Source organism: Haliaeetus leucocephalus, unplaced genomic scaffold, assembly GCF_000737465.1.
Source record: "Haliaeetus leucocephalus isolate CR32 unplaced genomic scaffold, Haliaeetus_leucocephalus-4.0 Scaffold555, whole genome shotgun sequence".
NCBI classification, from domain to species: Eukaryota; Metazoa; Chordata; class Aves; order Accipitriformes; family Accipitridae; genus Haliaeetus; species Haliaeetus leucocephalus.
Window position 1 is genome coordinate 4,241,424 of NW_010972991.1, and position 15,857 is coordinate 4,257,280.

At 38.7% G+C, this 15,857-nt stretch overlaps 1 protein-coding gene across 1 annotated transcript in view; it reads left to right on the top strand.

Moving 5' to 3' along the window:
* ADCY8 (adenylate cyclase 8 (brain)) overlaps window positions 1–15,857 on the top strand; it is a 131,872-nt gene that overhangs the window by 19,266 nt on the left and 96,749 nt on the right. Inside the window, 1 exon segment of the mRNA XM_010576916.1 lies at window positions 11,427–11,576. Coding sequence (XP_010575218.1) covers window positions 11,427–11,576 — 150 coding nt within the window.

A 15,857-nucleotide genomic window follows, 5' to 3' on the forward strand; every position in this document is an offset into this window, starting at 1 on the left:
ATGAGTGCTGCTACATTGATCTAAATAGTACATACACAAGCTAAATACTCACTAAGACCAAACACTGCTTTGCCCAAGCAAATTACCCTTTGAAGCTAATAAACTTCTGGGTGAGCAGGTTAAGACTGACCTTGCTCCTGAGTGGGTGCCTTTAAACAACCTGAACTGCAAAAATGTGGACAGCATTCATGGCTGTGCATTGGATCAAACCCTGGATGAACTTATACACAGCTATCCAGATGTAAACCATCTGGGGGGCTTCTCTTGTTAGTTTAGGTCCATCAAGATTTAATAGTCTCCAGCAGCTCTCACTGGTGTCAGCAGGATTCATTATTCATCATCAGAGACAGAGGTTGTTTTGTCTTGTATCATTTATTTAATATTCCACGAACAGTCCAGTTTCTATTTCTCATGCTTATACAAGCAGTGAAAACAAAGGCATGGCTTGTATTGTCAGGCAAGGAGAATTTGGCCCACAGTAAATATCAGGGTTTGATGTTAATCCCATCCTTGTTTTATACCAGAATAAGCCACTGCCTTCAAAGGAATTAGTCCTAGGTCACACCAGCGTCAATGCAGAATGAATCCTGCTCTATATGTCTCCTCTGCTAGCAAAGTGGCAGAAGAAACCTAATCCTTCATTATTTGTCTGTGGCGTATTCTGCCAGCCAAAGGACTGAATCAACTTTTTCCCACAGCACTCTCTGTACTTTTGATGTCAGTCTGACTTCTTCTAGCTCACCACACTGAAGCGTTCACCGTGACTAATAGCAAAACAACACCCACAGGTTTCACAAAGGAAAATGTTTGTCCTCGCCTAACTCTCTGAGATAAAGTTTTAATCCAGCTGGTCTGGAATGCTGTAACCTCTTGTGGCTTTTGTCTGGTACATTTCCATTTGCTCCCATGTCCCTTCCCTATTTTCTCTCCAGGATAGCTCCTAACTGAGAGTTAAAAAATTTGAGATAAAGCAGACTTAAAGAGAATATTGAGTAACACTAGATAGTTATCAATAAAATTCTCATTTAACCTGAAGTGATTCATGTCTTCTGCTGTGCCTAAATTGTGTTCAGCTCAGCTCTGGAGGACAAAGGCTCCTGGACCCTATTACCCCATGCCCAACCATCCTAGAGTTTTCCTTGCAGATTCATCCATATCCTTACAGGCTCTCCATTTCTTGTGGTCTCCCAAGGTCACATCAGCACTGGTTCTCAGTGTGGTTAAGGATGCCTGAAATTCTGTGTACACTGAAGTCAGACTACAATCCACTGCCTTTATGCTACTCAAGATTCCTCCAAAGTAAAGGCAGGCCTCAGGTGCTATAATCTGCCGTGTTTACAGCCCAACATTAGCATCAGGGATAGCTGAGAAAGGAGGTGTTTTGGTTTTCTGTAGATTTTTTTTTTTTTTTAATATTTTGCTAGGAAAGGACTCTAAAAATGGCATTGCTAAGTTATGTCTTTTCTTGGTTTTCAGGGGATCATCACAGTCAACAACAAATGGAGATACTGAGGGAAAAAATAAATACTGGGAATATCAAATTGCTTTCATTGGGGTTTTCAGGTCACTTTCCCAAAAATAATTTAAAATGGAAACAGAGCAGCTGTAATGGGAAATTTGGAGAGAGGAGATATTTTCCTTGTTATTTCTTGGCTAGCAAACCTACAGCTTGATCTGGGAACTATAAGCCTATTCTTGCCGTCTCACACATCAATCAGCTGTAGATTCAATGGGCAAACTCCATCTCTAATGACACCTGTGCAAAATGACAACCACTTACAGGTGCAGCTGTGGGAAAAATTTCACCTTGCATTGGCCTTTGTTTAAAAATGCTGATAATAAAGTGTAAAGAGCCTTTGTTTCCAGCACTGTTTTGGCTTTTTTGGGGGTGAATAGTTTAAAAAAAGAACAGCTGTGGGGGGTGGTTTGTTTGCCAGCAGGTATAATCTGATTAACAGAAACAGCTGATCAGTAGAGCTTCCCATCAGAATAGAAGCAGGCTTTGAAGGACAAGGATTGTTTGGAAAAGGACCCTCAACACTATGATATCCCTTGTCTATTTTTCATTACCAGTATTTTCAGTACTATTTCAGGTAAACCAATTTACTTTTTAATAGGTATTAGTCTCACTCTCACCCAGACTGGAGTGGCTTTCATAAGGTTGTCTTATTTTTTGATAAAGAGTCCAAGAGTAATTTAAGATCATTACATTTTGCTATTACTTTCTTTTTCCATTGCAATACCAAAGGGGAAAAATGATTTGCAAAATCTTGCTTCTTTCTTCCACCTATGGCTACAGCTTGACAGTTCAGAGGAAAACACACATGACCTGGGCTAACATAGCTAGGAAGAAAAATGAAAATCTTCTCTTGTACAGTCTGTTGTTGCAACTCTGCAGAATGCACCAAAGCAGGGTCACCTGTGCACGACTCATGAAGACTGCCAGTTCCATTGGGAAGAGACATGGAGTACATACTGCAGGTAACTGCTGGGACATGCACACATTTGATCAGATGAAAACAGCAATGAAGTGTATCAGAAAAGATGAACTGCTGTCAGCCCTACAAACATAATTATTGCTCACTCAGTTTTGACATCCTACTTTGGATAAGAGCCATTATCTAGAGCAATAAAAACAGCTGTGCAGAACACCACCCCCAACTCACTTAGCAGAAATGCAGACAACTTAATTCTCTTTTCCTTAAAATGTAGTTAAACTCTCCCCAATGTTGCAAAGCAGCTTTGATGAATCTTTTTTTTTTTCCCTACAATTTTTCTACTCCTAATCAGTTGTATAATCTATTAGGGGAAGTACTGGGAGTTCTTCTGCCTTGGCTATCTTGCATTGACTTAGGCAGAACTACTGAGATAATTTGAGGAAAATTTTCAAAAGTGACTTTCACTTTAGAGGTCATGGGTTTTGGGTGTCCAGGCTCACCCTAAAATTCAGTGATGCTCTCAGACATTTCCAGACTGGATGTCAGCCAGAATTTTTTGTCACTGAGAAGTTGTATGTGATGTCTAATGCTGGTACATCTGAATTAGGAGACTGTTATTTCCAATTCAGATATTCATGTATGTAAAGCAAGGGGAAAAATTAGCATTTGGTAAGGGTTGCTTCAAAAAAAACCCAGGAATTATTTTTAATTCTTCATATCTAGGATGTTGTGAGTGTGCTTCCCCATTTCAGATTAATTTCTTACAAATCTTTGTTTAGATGCTGTAACTTTTATTAGGAGTAATTTATTTCTCTAGTGGCTTTAAATGGAATGTGGCTTTTATTGAACATAAATACTTTGGTATTTGTTTTGAATAGTACATGTGCAGCTTGTAAGGAAGATCAACTTCCACATAGAAAAAGTGTAGCGGAATTTTTAGTGCCAGACTGAGCTTCAAGAATCTGAAATATGGAAGTACAGAAAGGGAAAATCCACAGCTGTTTTACACTCCCTTCTGAGCAGTGAGCAGGAGAATACCATCACTTCGACAGTTTCCTAACCTACCCTGACTGCCATGGGTGCTTCCAGTGTGTTCTCTGTTGTGCAGGTATTTGTGCTGTGCCTTGGTTTTTGCTGGGTTTTGTGGGTTGTTACAGGATCTACTCCTAGACAGACAGTACGGGTAATGTAAAGTAATTCTGTAGGACACGTACTATGGTTTCAAGGTTACGTATATTTGGAGAAGAAAACAGATTCTTGTCTGAGCCTTTTACGTTTACTTAAACACACCAAATGAGGTGATGTTTTTGGACAATAAAAGGATGACATCTGGAAGGTTTGGCTTTAGATTTCTCTTTGTAATTACTCTGCAATGCAGCTGTCTCAGAGTAGAGGGAGAAGGTACCTAACCAGCACACAGAAAACACTGAATAGAGAGGGTTATTAACGTCAAAGGATAAGATTGTTCTTTCTAAATAGGAACATTTCAGGTATCTGTAGTAGCATCCTGTGTGCAAACTGATGACAAAAGAGTGCTGTGCTGCTCAGTGCACGGGAGACATGATCACCAGATGTCATTGTGTAGTTCAGGATCAGTCCCTAGGTGGGGGTCAGAGAGTTCAGCAGAGCACCCTGTAGCTGTGGAAAGCAGTTACTAAAAATTGAATATCATTTATCCATCTCTGTCCGTTTGCCTGTATGCACAGGCTATGATCCTACTACTGACGTTGTCCCAGACACATCTAGTCACTTTAACATCTATAAAAAGAAAAGCACCAAAAAAAGGTTATCCAAAGTCCCAGAATAATTTTTTTTCTAATTAAAATTATGACTGAATCCTAAATTTTAAACAAACTTAAGGGGAGTTAGAGGAGATGTGCTGCAAATTATTTGCCATTTGGGGCTGCTCGACGGCACTAGCAGGGTTATGTATTTGCTTGACCGCCTCTGTGCGTCATTTAAGTTATATCAGCCCTTACGTGTCTGATATGACATGATATGATTTTCCTGAAAGATCTTTTGTACCACACCATGTTGCAAAAGTCTTGCTATAGTTGATAGCTGACTTACCAAATTGTATGGTTTGAGCTACCTATGAACAACTTAATCAGACATTCAATTTTCTACATTTCTAATGGATTCAATGAGAGGAAGAGCAAGAACGAAATAGCTATTTTTCTAAGAGCAAATTAAACTCTTGCTCTGAATATTAAAGATACATATTTTTGAATTCTGTCTTGAACTAGAACAACTGATTTTATGCAAACATGTCATGGTTCAGACGGAAACTGGTCTTTGTTTTCTAAATAATTAGCAGTGCAGAAGCAATAGGCATGTTAGAATATTCTGCAATAGGATGGAGAAAACCATGTCTGAGACCAGTTAGTCTCATTGAGGGTAAGTTGATAATTCTTTGGGGTATACCCTGTGTTTTGATAGGGCCAGCCTGCCTTGCAGGCTACAAATTTCCTGCACATTAAAGACCAGGCTGTGTCTCTAAGTACATAGTGAAATCCTCTACTGCCTGCTCTGGAAGCAGCAAGACCAGGCTTCTTAAAAGATCTCAGCTCTCCTAGGGGCATAAATAAGACCTGAGTTTTTGAAGAATCAGTTGATGTTCCCATGGGAGCTGTGCACAGCTGAACCACAAGACTCAGTTCTAAACACAAAATCAGGAACTGACACTGATGTAAATGGCTCCTTTCACATTAGCAAATCAGGGGTGGGTGGGCTAAAGCACTGCTCTTAACCATCATAGTCTGTGTTTGAATAAATTTACCATGAATAAACGATATACCTTTCTCCATCCCTGTCTTCTCAGATGTATTGTATATTGTATATTCCTGTCTTTCAGTAAACTATGTATATGTAGATCAGATAAAAGAGTTAACACACACCAGCTGTGAGGAGTTAAACAGCTGTTGTACTTATACATTGGACAATATAGAAGATCAGGGACAGATGAGCTTTCTGGGAAGTCATGGCAGCAGTTTGGGCACCTTTGTGGGACAGGTAGGTTTCCAATAAATGTTGATGAAGAGCCACCCACACTCTAAAACAAACAGAAAAACCTCTATCATGGCCATTGACATTTAGCAGTTAGACCCAGGAGAACTCAGAAGGAGCGAACCTGGGGAATAAAAAACCTCCTTACAAGGTGATTTAACAATAAGGCAGCAATGATTTCAGTTTAATGAGTTGGCAGCGATGCCAACTATGAATGTTCACGTGCTTCCTCTCCCTGTGGAGGCTGTGCTGTGAACTCAATCAGACGACTGCTCTAGATTGGAAAATCACTGCCAACACCAAATGTTTGGGTTTTTAAGTTGGCCAAGTTCCCTGATACAGTTCACAGTATGGTCTTACAAATAATTGATCTGGCATGACAAAGGGGTAGCTGTGCTGAGGGATCAAGGTGGGCAAGATGCAGTAGAGAGATACAGGTACTTTCTAGTTTTGCTGCCAGGAGCTTTGATTCATAAAATCATGGTCTCAGCTGGAGATAGAGGCTTGCTGCAGCCCAGCAGTGAGAGTGGTAGTGTTTGTGCTGCCAGATGTTCCTTTTCTATACAAAGTAGAGCATTTTGGTCTCAAATCCCACATTTCTCATGCAACCCTCAGTTCACTCCTGGTGATCAGTTCTTATGAGAGCATAAGTTATTTTCCCTCAAAGTAACCTAAGCAAGGGGGTGATTGGGAAGGGAGAGAGGGTAATGGGGTTTCTGAGACATTTTAGTTACAAAAACCAACCTTGTGGCAAGCTGCTATTTTTAGTTAAACAACTAATGATGAATCAAAATGCTTCTCCAAACCTAATTAACCAATAATAATTACCATAGCAACCAGTTCTTTATGTAGCACATGCTGAAAACACTCTTAAAGAAGCACAACTGCTTTACTTTTCCAGTTTTCCCAAAACAGACAAGAACTACTCTAATCCGTTGTTGAAGCCAATCCAAAATTAGAAAGCAAAATAGGAGAAGAATTAAATAGTTTCCCACAGTATCATTTCAGGAATTAATGAAATTCCTGCCCTTTAGGACTGATCTGCCTTGAGAATGTCCAACCGGAGACGACATTAAAAACCATTTCTTTACTTTTCAGATGTGTTTTGGCAAGATCAGCCCCAGCACTACTCTGCTTTTATGCAGCAGAACAAAATTACCTGCTGAAGAGGTTAATAATAGGTTTATTTCTGCAGAGCACACTAGGGTTTCTTTCTGCACTTGAGGCAGTAACACACAAGTTCAGTGCCCTCCTGGTTTTCAGAATTGTTTCTAAACTTTTTCAGCTTTCTCTCCTCCACCTCCACTGTGCTTTCCATGTGAATGTATGCTACCGTTTGTTCAACTATTCATAATGAAGATTGTGTCAATTAGTATCTTTTAGGGCTAGCTAACAATCAACATATTTCCAGTCTGTTGGGTTTGTTGAATGTTCTTAAGTGTTCACTTTTCCTCAGGTTATGGGCTCTTTGGAAGTGCTGAAGTCAGTCAATCACTATACACTCCATAAAAATCTATTAATGGCAGGTCTTAGAAAGTACCAAATTAGGATACTCAACAGCTGGCCTTACAGTTTTATATTCCCTGATGGACAATTGCACCTTTTCAAAGATGAAACTCGTGGCAAAATTAAAACACGCTTCAGTTACGATTTTTTAAGTTTTGAAACTTCTGGCACTTGCAAACCCTTCCTTAAGTCACTCCCAGTTGTTCATAAACTTACAGGATTCTGTGTAAACTCCAAATCAAGGCAAACTCAATTAGGTGCTCTTAATAACAGAAATGCCTACAAATTGTTGTTATGCTTAGCCCAGCTCTGCTCTCAGTAACTCACCTGTACCCTTCTGAATTTCCTGTTTCCTGAACTACATTCAATTCTGTCTCGAAAAGCTGTCTGTGGCTGATTCACCCACCACTTTGCAACAGCCTTGTGAGCTACTTTACCATCTTTTTCAATGAATTTTCCTTTTCCTGTTCTCTTACATTACTATACTGTATCCTACTTGGATTGGTACTTCTTCCTGATCACTGTCTAGTGCCTTTTATTTGTTTCTTTGTCTGAGATCTGGTGGTTCCCAAATCCACTCAAAATATTATCTTGGTTTCATCGGTCTTGGCAAAGCCCTTTTTATACAATGGGTGACAGATAAAAATGAAATTATTTGAATCAATGTGTACTGTCAAATTTAAACTTAGCTTTCTTGTCTGACCTGCGTCCTCTCCTTTCGTTGCCTTTGGTTTTGGGTAGTTTTCATATCAATTTTGCAAAGGGCTCCAAGGCACCTGTATGGACACTTTATAAATGTAAATTCATTTGACAAGTGATTTCTCTGTGAACTAAGCTCTTAATCACCTCCTATAAGAATACGGGAAGCAGAGTTTTGGAGTAAAAATTTTAATGTCTGCTTCTAACTACCTACATGATCTTGTCAAGTAACTTTCTTTAGCTCTGTTCATCCTATTATGCGATTATGTGCAACTGCAGGTTCAGCAGGGACAGTGCTGATCCTGTTACACAGATATTCCCAAGCAGCACGATGATGGGTACCTTCTTGTTTGCATTTTTTAAATATTCGAGAAGCAGACCTCCCCAGAGCCCTATTTAACATCAAAACGTATCACTCATGGCTTTTTAAGATCACTTGCTGTCTCTGCTACAGTTGCTTATTCGAGTGCTGTGCAAGGTACAAATACACTAAAGAGCTTATACATGTTGTGAAAAGATTTCGTTTTTTTCATGTTGTACCTCAGTTTTCCTACTGTGTAAGTATTGATTATCTTCAGGTCAGTCAAAAAGATATGAAACTGTGTGCATCTTATAAAATCAGAGTCTGCCCTGGCTTGTGGCCCTGATAGGCAGTAGAAAATCCTGCAAGACTTCTGGAATTGACCACAGTAAGCTGCAGGAAAAAGGACTGGCAATGAGAGATTCAAGACTTATATGTCTTTTTTATTCTTTTAACAAGAGCCACAGATTAATATCCTTGCAAGGCATAGTGCTTTACTCTTTAGATTGGTTTCAATCAGACTACTATGTGTAAGAAAAGCAGATTCTGCCTCTGAGTAAGCTGTTGTTTTACCTGTAATATGTTTTCCATAATTCCCTTTGTCCAAATCAAATTATGTGCTCATGAAATCTAATTGAAGGCCAAATTCTACTACATTTGCTCTAAGGAGATCTGCTGAAGTGAGTGGCACTAGTCCTGAGTATTAGCAGAGACGGGCGACTAAACTGGGCTCATCAGGAACTTACAATTGAATTTGCAAGCAAAGGAGAGCACCCTGCCACTGCTTTCACTGTTGAAATGCACATTTTGAATGTTGTGAAAGGCTTTTCTTTTTTTCGCCCTATACTCTAGCTTTCCTAGTGTGTAAGTGTTGATTATCTTCAGGTCAGTCAAAAAGATATGAAATGTTGACTCCTCCAGCCACCCACAGCTGTTTTCAGCTGTCCTGCTGAACCGGTCTTATCTCATGTCAGCTCATCATATGCCTCTTAGTAGCCTGCATGAGAAAGGAATTATCTCATGGGCTGAATTACTGCATTCTCTGGTTTATCTTGGAGCAAAGGCAGAAAGTGACTGAGGGAAGCTGGCTGGTCCGGGGCAACCTGTCTCCAGTAAAACAGGGTAAGGTAGATAACAGGGAAAAAGCAGTAAGCACAGAGGGGGAATAGTGACAAATGCAGTGAGACTAAATAGTCTCAGATTCCTCCCTTTTAAAAAATAAAACTAAGGGGTAATGCTATAAGTCAGTAAAATCAGGAATGGTGAGAGGAAGATGAATTGGAAATGATTAGTCACTGTTTCTCATATGAGCTTAATCAGGCACTCAAAGAAATGATAAGCCTGTGAATTAAAGCAAACAAAAGGAAACATTTTTTATCACAAAGTGCCTAATTAAATTGTAGAAATCTTTGTCATTGAATGCCAGGCCAAAGGTACAGTTAAGTTCAGAAAGATATCAGAAAAAGTTAAGCAGACGGGTACAGTATGCCACCTCCAGCTCAGAGGTGCTGTAAACCACAGGATCCTGGAAGTCAGGAAGATGCAAGGATCATGCTAATCGTGTCCTATTTCTCATAAGCTTTGCCTAGACGTCTATTACTGGCAAAGGTTAAACAAAACTTCAGCTGGAGCCAGGATATGCATTCTTATTTAATCATGGCATATAAATTGTAAATTAATTCCCTGTACTATCGTAGAACAATACTCCAGATTCAGAAATACGGGAATATATAAAGCTGAAGTTTCTGCCAGATGCATTTGGTTCGATATCAGATTTCACCTTCAAACCCACGTGAATGTGAGGAGTGAGACCTGCAGATCCAAGGCTCAGCATCACAATGAGATTAGGGAGTTTTGCTAAATGTTTTCTCTTTTCTGTTAGGACAAGCAACACTTTGATTTTAGGGAGACTGATTATCAGATAATACCACAAAAATGCAAGCTCTAGCCCACAATGTTGCGCAACCACAGATTGCTGGAGTGTTCAAGGCTGTTTTGACAGAACACCACTGATTCCTTCCTTTAGTCTTGTACTTGTACCCACTGTTTGATCCTCGTGCTCCTACCTGGCCACTCTCTGTTGTCTGCTATTAGAGACAGGAACCTGAATGATGAACTCTTGATCTGTCCTGGCGTGGCTGTTCTGATGTTGTTATGATCCTGTACGTATCACCCATAGCATTATGGTCCAGAGCTGTTGGAGCCTGGGCGGCTTTGCTGGGTGGGTGATGTGGCCACAGGGTAATGTAGCCCCCTCCTGCTCCAGGGCTGGTCTGCTACTGGGAGAGAGGTGTGATCCCACAAGTCAGGGTGCCCTCAGTGGGACCTCACCAGCACAGTGGCTGTGACTGGAGCTTGGCAGGAAGATGGGGAGCTGCGGTTTGCAGACTTTCAGCTGGTTCACTCTGCCCCGAGGGCTTCGCTAGCTAAGGTAGCAGTCAGAGCAGTTTGGCCCTATGTGATGCATTTGAGGACTATTAACGATTTCTGGATTTATTTTTCACTCTTGACCCTCTTACAAGTTAAAAAAAGGTGGGATCAAGTGGAAAATGAGAGGAGTTCACGTGAATTCGCAACCTATAACAGGGATGAGGTATTGGGTAAAGGTGCTGAAACTGCAGGTCAGTGTTCCGTCTCTGGTGCATGCAAATATAAGTTTCTTACGCAGTTTCCCAAACAATCCTCACTTCAATGGTGTTGATGTGCCCTGCCTTACAAACATACAGAGCACAAAGAGGTATCAATGAAAGACAAATAAGCCACTGAAATTTACACTGTTCAAGGATCCCCTCCCATTTGGCTCTTTTAAATTCATATTGCAAAGCAAGAAGCTGTGACGCACCTTCTACAAGGAAAAAGAGTGCAGCTCTTATGTAGGCCCCAGTGGAGAAAAGGTCTATGTACACAGGCACAGGCTATGAAAGAATTTGGTTATCCTTTCAGCTTCCCCTGTTGAATGGTTCAGGATTCAGATTGCGCAAGCTTGTGCTTTGGCATCAGCTGAAAATGAATTTGTTTAATTTGGTCAATAATAACAGAATAACTATTAATACTGATATTAATTCTTAGCTAACTGACACTCTTTGTTTTCCTTAATATGGCTTTCTTCTCAAACTAAGCCATGAAACAAATCACAAAGTTGCTTTTACAGAAGAGGCAGTGCAAAAACAAATTGTTAATTATGTTTGTAATCATTCCTGACTAAAACCCTGTGAGTCAGTTCTTAGAAGAATTGTTTTTGGTTCAACTAGAGTTTAATGCCCGAAATACTGCATATTTCCTCCTCAAGGCAGAGAGCATTTTACACGTTTGATGCCTCTAATTAAGATCCAAGAGATTCTTTTATGCAAACTTTCCTAACCATTGTTTTTACAGCCTACATGACTGCAGAGCAGTCTTTCTCTCTCTCTTTCTCTTTTTAAACAGATATTTTTGCTTCTTCTGTCTAATGAAACCCTATTTGTTGTTCATTGCAGATAGCGGCTCAGGCAGTGTTATTTATGTGTATGAACACTGCAGGAATCTTCATTAGCTACCTATCAGACAGAGCACAACGTCAAGCCTTCCTGGAGACCAGAAGATGTGTAGAAGCCAGACTGAGACTAGAGACAGAAAATCAGCGACAGGTATTGGAGAAACAGTCCTATTTTTGTGTTAACTGGAATTGATAATTGGACAAGAATGGGCTTTTGTAGCCTTGCTGACTCCAATGTGATGCCACCTGATTTGTGCAGGTTAAGTGAGTTTCATGCTGTTATTTTGCTGGTGTGTATTGATCTGATACTTCTTAAAGATTTTCGCTGGGAAACAGGACGAATAAAGAATGGCTGTTCATTGTTCTTTCCCATACAAGAAAAGGCCATCAAATGAAACAGCAACTGGCAGGTGTTTAAAAATGGTTCTTTACACAAGAGGGGTTAAGCTGGGGAACTTCATGTTTCGGAGTGTTGTGCATACTAAAACTTGTATCAGTCACGTGAAAACTAAGCAAGTTCATGGCAGTGAACTCTATCTAGGCAGAGAAAATACTACAACATCACCTCTGCCTCACAGATGAATTTTTGGAGCTGGGAGGTTGCTGCAGAGAAATATTACCATATGCTTTCTCTGTTCTTAAACTATTCCCTAAAAATTTCCTTTTGGCCACTGTGCGCAATACCATACTGGGTTACATGAACTTTTGATCCAAGCAGGTATGGTTGTTCTTAGATAAATCATCTTTTCCAATCCAGAATAAGAGGCATTGAATAAAAAGAAGTTTGCTGCTTATTATTTTGTACCAAGAGAGCAGAAATGAGATGTAGCATGCTATACATATTTTGCAGTCACACTGAAAGATCAGAAGGTTCACCTGCTGCTTAAAAACCTGCATTAAGATCAAAATACAACCTGCCTATATCTATATCTATATCTATATCTATATCTATATAACACTGCTATTTCATTCTGAAATGATCTTAGCCATTCATTTTGTCTGGTTGTATAGATACATATATTACTTCTCAATTTTATTTCATTTACTTCTTGAAAGTTATGCTCTTTTACAGAGATCTAGGAAGAAGTCATATTCTAGACTTTACTGGCTAATGACTCAGTATGAATGCATGACTGTGCTGAGTAATGCAAGTTACCTATGCGAGAACATCTCTCCAGCCATTGCTGACTGAAGAGGCTTTGAGGGATGCTATCTAGGACGCTCTGTTCTCATTTTGAGTGTAGGACCACATTTTTATGGCTTTTTTTTTTTTTGTGAGTTTTGGGGTTTTTTGCATTTTTCTTCTTGTCTAATCTTTTATTAACTAATATTTTGTAAGCTTTACTTTGATCATTGTTTTGTAGAGTTCATTGTAAAAATCTTCACAAAATATTAGCAAAAAATTCCCCTGTTCCAGATGATTCTGAAGATTTTCCATCAGAATTATTTTATTTTCTCATGGAAAATGAAATTTCTACAAAGACAACATTCTTTTTGAGAAATTCAGTTTTACTGAAATTTTATTTCCTATTAGGCAAATGAAGACAGATTGTTTCCATTTGGGTGGGGTTAAAAAAATCAATTTTTATTTTTTTTTTTTGGTGAGGGGGAAAGTAGGGGTTGGATCTGAAGTATTTGTTTTTAATCAGTCAATGTTGAACTGCGCATTTTGTCTTGGCCCAGTGCCTTGCAAGGCTTCAGGACTGTGCTGTCCCCTGAAGGCAGAACTTCCTGGAGAGTTACCTCACTGCAGTTGAGACTCACCTATAACCAAACAAAAAGTAGTGTGTCATAGGCATCATATGACTGGAAATGCATAAGGGAAAATGTATTTGGGCCAACGAAAATGACCACAAGAGAAAAACACAGACATCAGGGCCCCAAATGAAAGATCTCATCTAAAACCCAATGTAATGACAAGCTAACCCAAAATTTAGGAACAAAATATTTTGAAATATTTCCCATTAATTTTGTTGGAACTTTTATACTGTGTTATTATGCACACTTATAAATATATATATAAAATACATGCAATATACTGTTCAGCTTTTCATTTGTATTTGCAACAACAACAACAAAATATTCCAATACTGGAGTGTCTTGAGGAATGGAGAGCCTGTTTACCTCAATCTTCTGTTCTTTCCCTTTGCTTCTGAAGGAGTGGCTCATTTAAGTGATTTCTAAACATAACTTCTTTAAGAAGACTGGCAATGTCATATTTTAGGTGACTGCTTATCTTGAGCAGCTTGTTCATGTTCACTTGGTCAGTATCCACAGGCAGTAATTCAATGACTGCTAGCATTTTCCTATCTTGGAGACATATATTTCTTCATACAGGGGATCTGTAGTTCACATGAATGTAAAAATCATATTACCTGTTGATGCATATCATATTTTAAAAAGTAAGGATTTAATCCTAATGAAGTTTAATAAATTCATTCTATGACTTTCTAGAAAATAGCTTTGATATATGAAGGGGGGAAAAAAGGGGAAAAGCATGAGCAGGCCAATAGTTGTGATGTGGCTTCTGAGAATTTCTAAAAATGTGTCTGAGGAGCTAAAAATGTGCAGAGAAAATAGAGGAATAATTATTTGTGTAATTCTTCCAGATAATAATTCCAAGAATTCCAAATTGTATTCCACTCTGATTTATTTCCACTTCTCATAAATGGTTCAAACTTAAGGTTTCTTACAGCAGGGTCAAGCTTTTTGTGGCTTTCAGTGGTGGTACTGCTACTTTTTATAATAATGGGTGACATAATTAAAATCTCTCCAGGTTTGCTTCCACCCCACATGGCTTCTACTTCTTAAACTGAAAATAATAGATAATTACAATGGGTAATTGTATTGACATGTCATACATATGACACGTCATATGAAATATGACAGCTTGACAAGTAGGTCCTACAGGGTCTGGTTTTGTCCTTACTTTGTTTAAATCAGAAAACCAGTAAAATTAAAGTAAGAAAAAACAGCATGAGTTAAAAAATGCAACAAGGAATGGTATGCTCTTCCATAAGAAATTGCAGAATAAAAGTAAAATTTTTTATAATTATAATGGTTATATAAATGCTTCAGATATACTTCAGTTCCTTACTGTGCATTTTTAAAAGCAAGAAATCAGGTTTCTGCACTCTCAAAATGATTCTTCCAATTTCTCAGTATCCCTTAGATTTGTCATCTCTAATAATCTGTCATTCTAATAACTATAAATGCTATTGCTATCATTATTCAGTATTGTGTAATGCCTAAAAGAGCCAGTCATGGAAAGTCACCCTACTGTGAGCCAAACATTTTATAATTTATGTTTCAGAGACAAGTGAGAGGTACCATCAGATATGTGGAGTTGTACAAGGAAACAATAATACTGATAAGTAAGGATCTGTTTAGGTTTCAGAGATTTTTAAGAATCCCCTAATGAGTATTTGCAGGTTTTATGGAATGCAAATATAAAGTTTCTAAAGTATGAGCTTCTGTATTTTCGTGAAAAGCAAGGGAAGGTTCTGTATTTCCTGATAAATTTCATATAGACGAGCTGAATTTTTTTCAGTGAATGAAGTTTCATTCATTTGCCATCATACTTTTTTGTAAAATGTGTTGAAAATAGAAGGTGAAACTACCAAAATCCCACTAGGGGCAAAAACCTCTTTTTTGTTGTTTGTGTTACTCTGAGGTGGAATTTGCACAGTTAGATGTGATAGTTTGTTTTCCAGGTGTCGTTATTTTCCAGCACTCTCTTCCTTTTCTGGGGTTTTCAGGGTTTAAGGACTCCTTGCCCTATTTCAGTATTGTTTTGAGGTTTTCCATTTTGACAGTCAAGGCCATTTTGCTCTGTAGAAATGTCTGTGTGCCATGTATAGTCTCTGTAAATCTGAATTAGCTCCTTTGGTTCATTGCCCACAGAAAATATCCTCAGGTGCAAGTTCAGCTTTTACGCTAGTTACAATTCATTCATTTACTGCACAGGAAGGAAGAGGGTGAAGTGCAGACCTGTATGATGGAAAAAACTTTAAGGAGCCTGGCCAAAATTTTTCAAAGCTTTTAAGTGACTTAATTTCCAGTTTCTGTGTTTCCAATTAAGCTCCTACATCTTTTTCCATCCTTCCTGTCCCATCACTATTTAGTCTCAACAGGACTTTTGAGTAAAATTTTCAGAAGTATTTCAGAAAGTTAGGAGTTTTAGTTGTATTTTCAAAAGTGACTAATTCATCAAGGACTTGATTTATTATTATTTTTATTTTTATTTTTAAGCACCTGGGGTTGTTAACAAGTACATATTAGCATTTTTAATTACAATGAATTTTCTAACTCTAATTACTCTATTAATAAAGTGAACAGTACTGTGGATACGAAGACATATTACTCCAGCAGTCATTGCTAATGATGTTTATGCACTTAACAGTACGGCATTATCTGTGTGACACCATTTGGA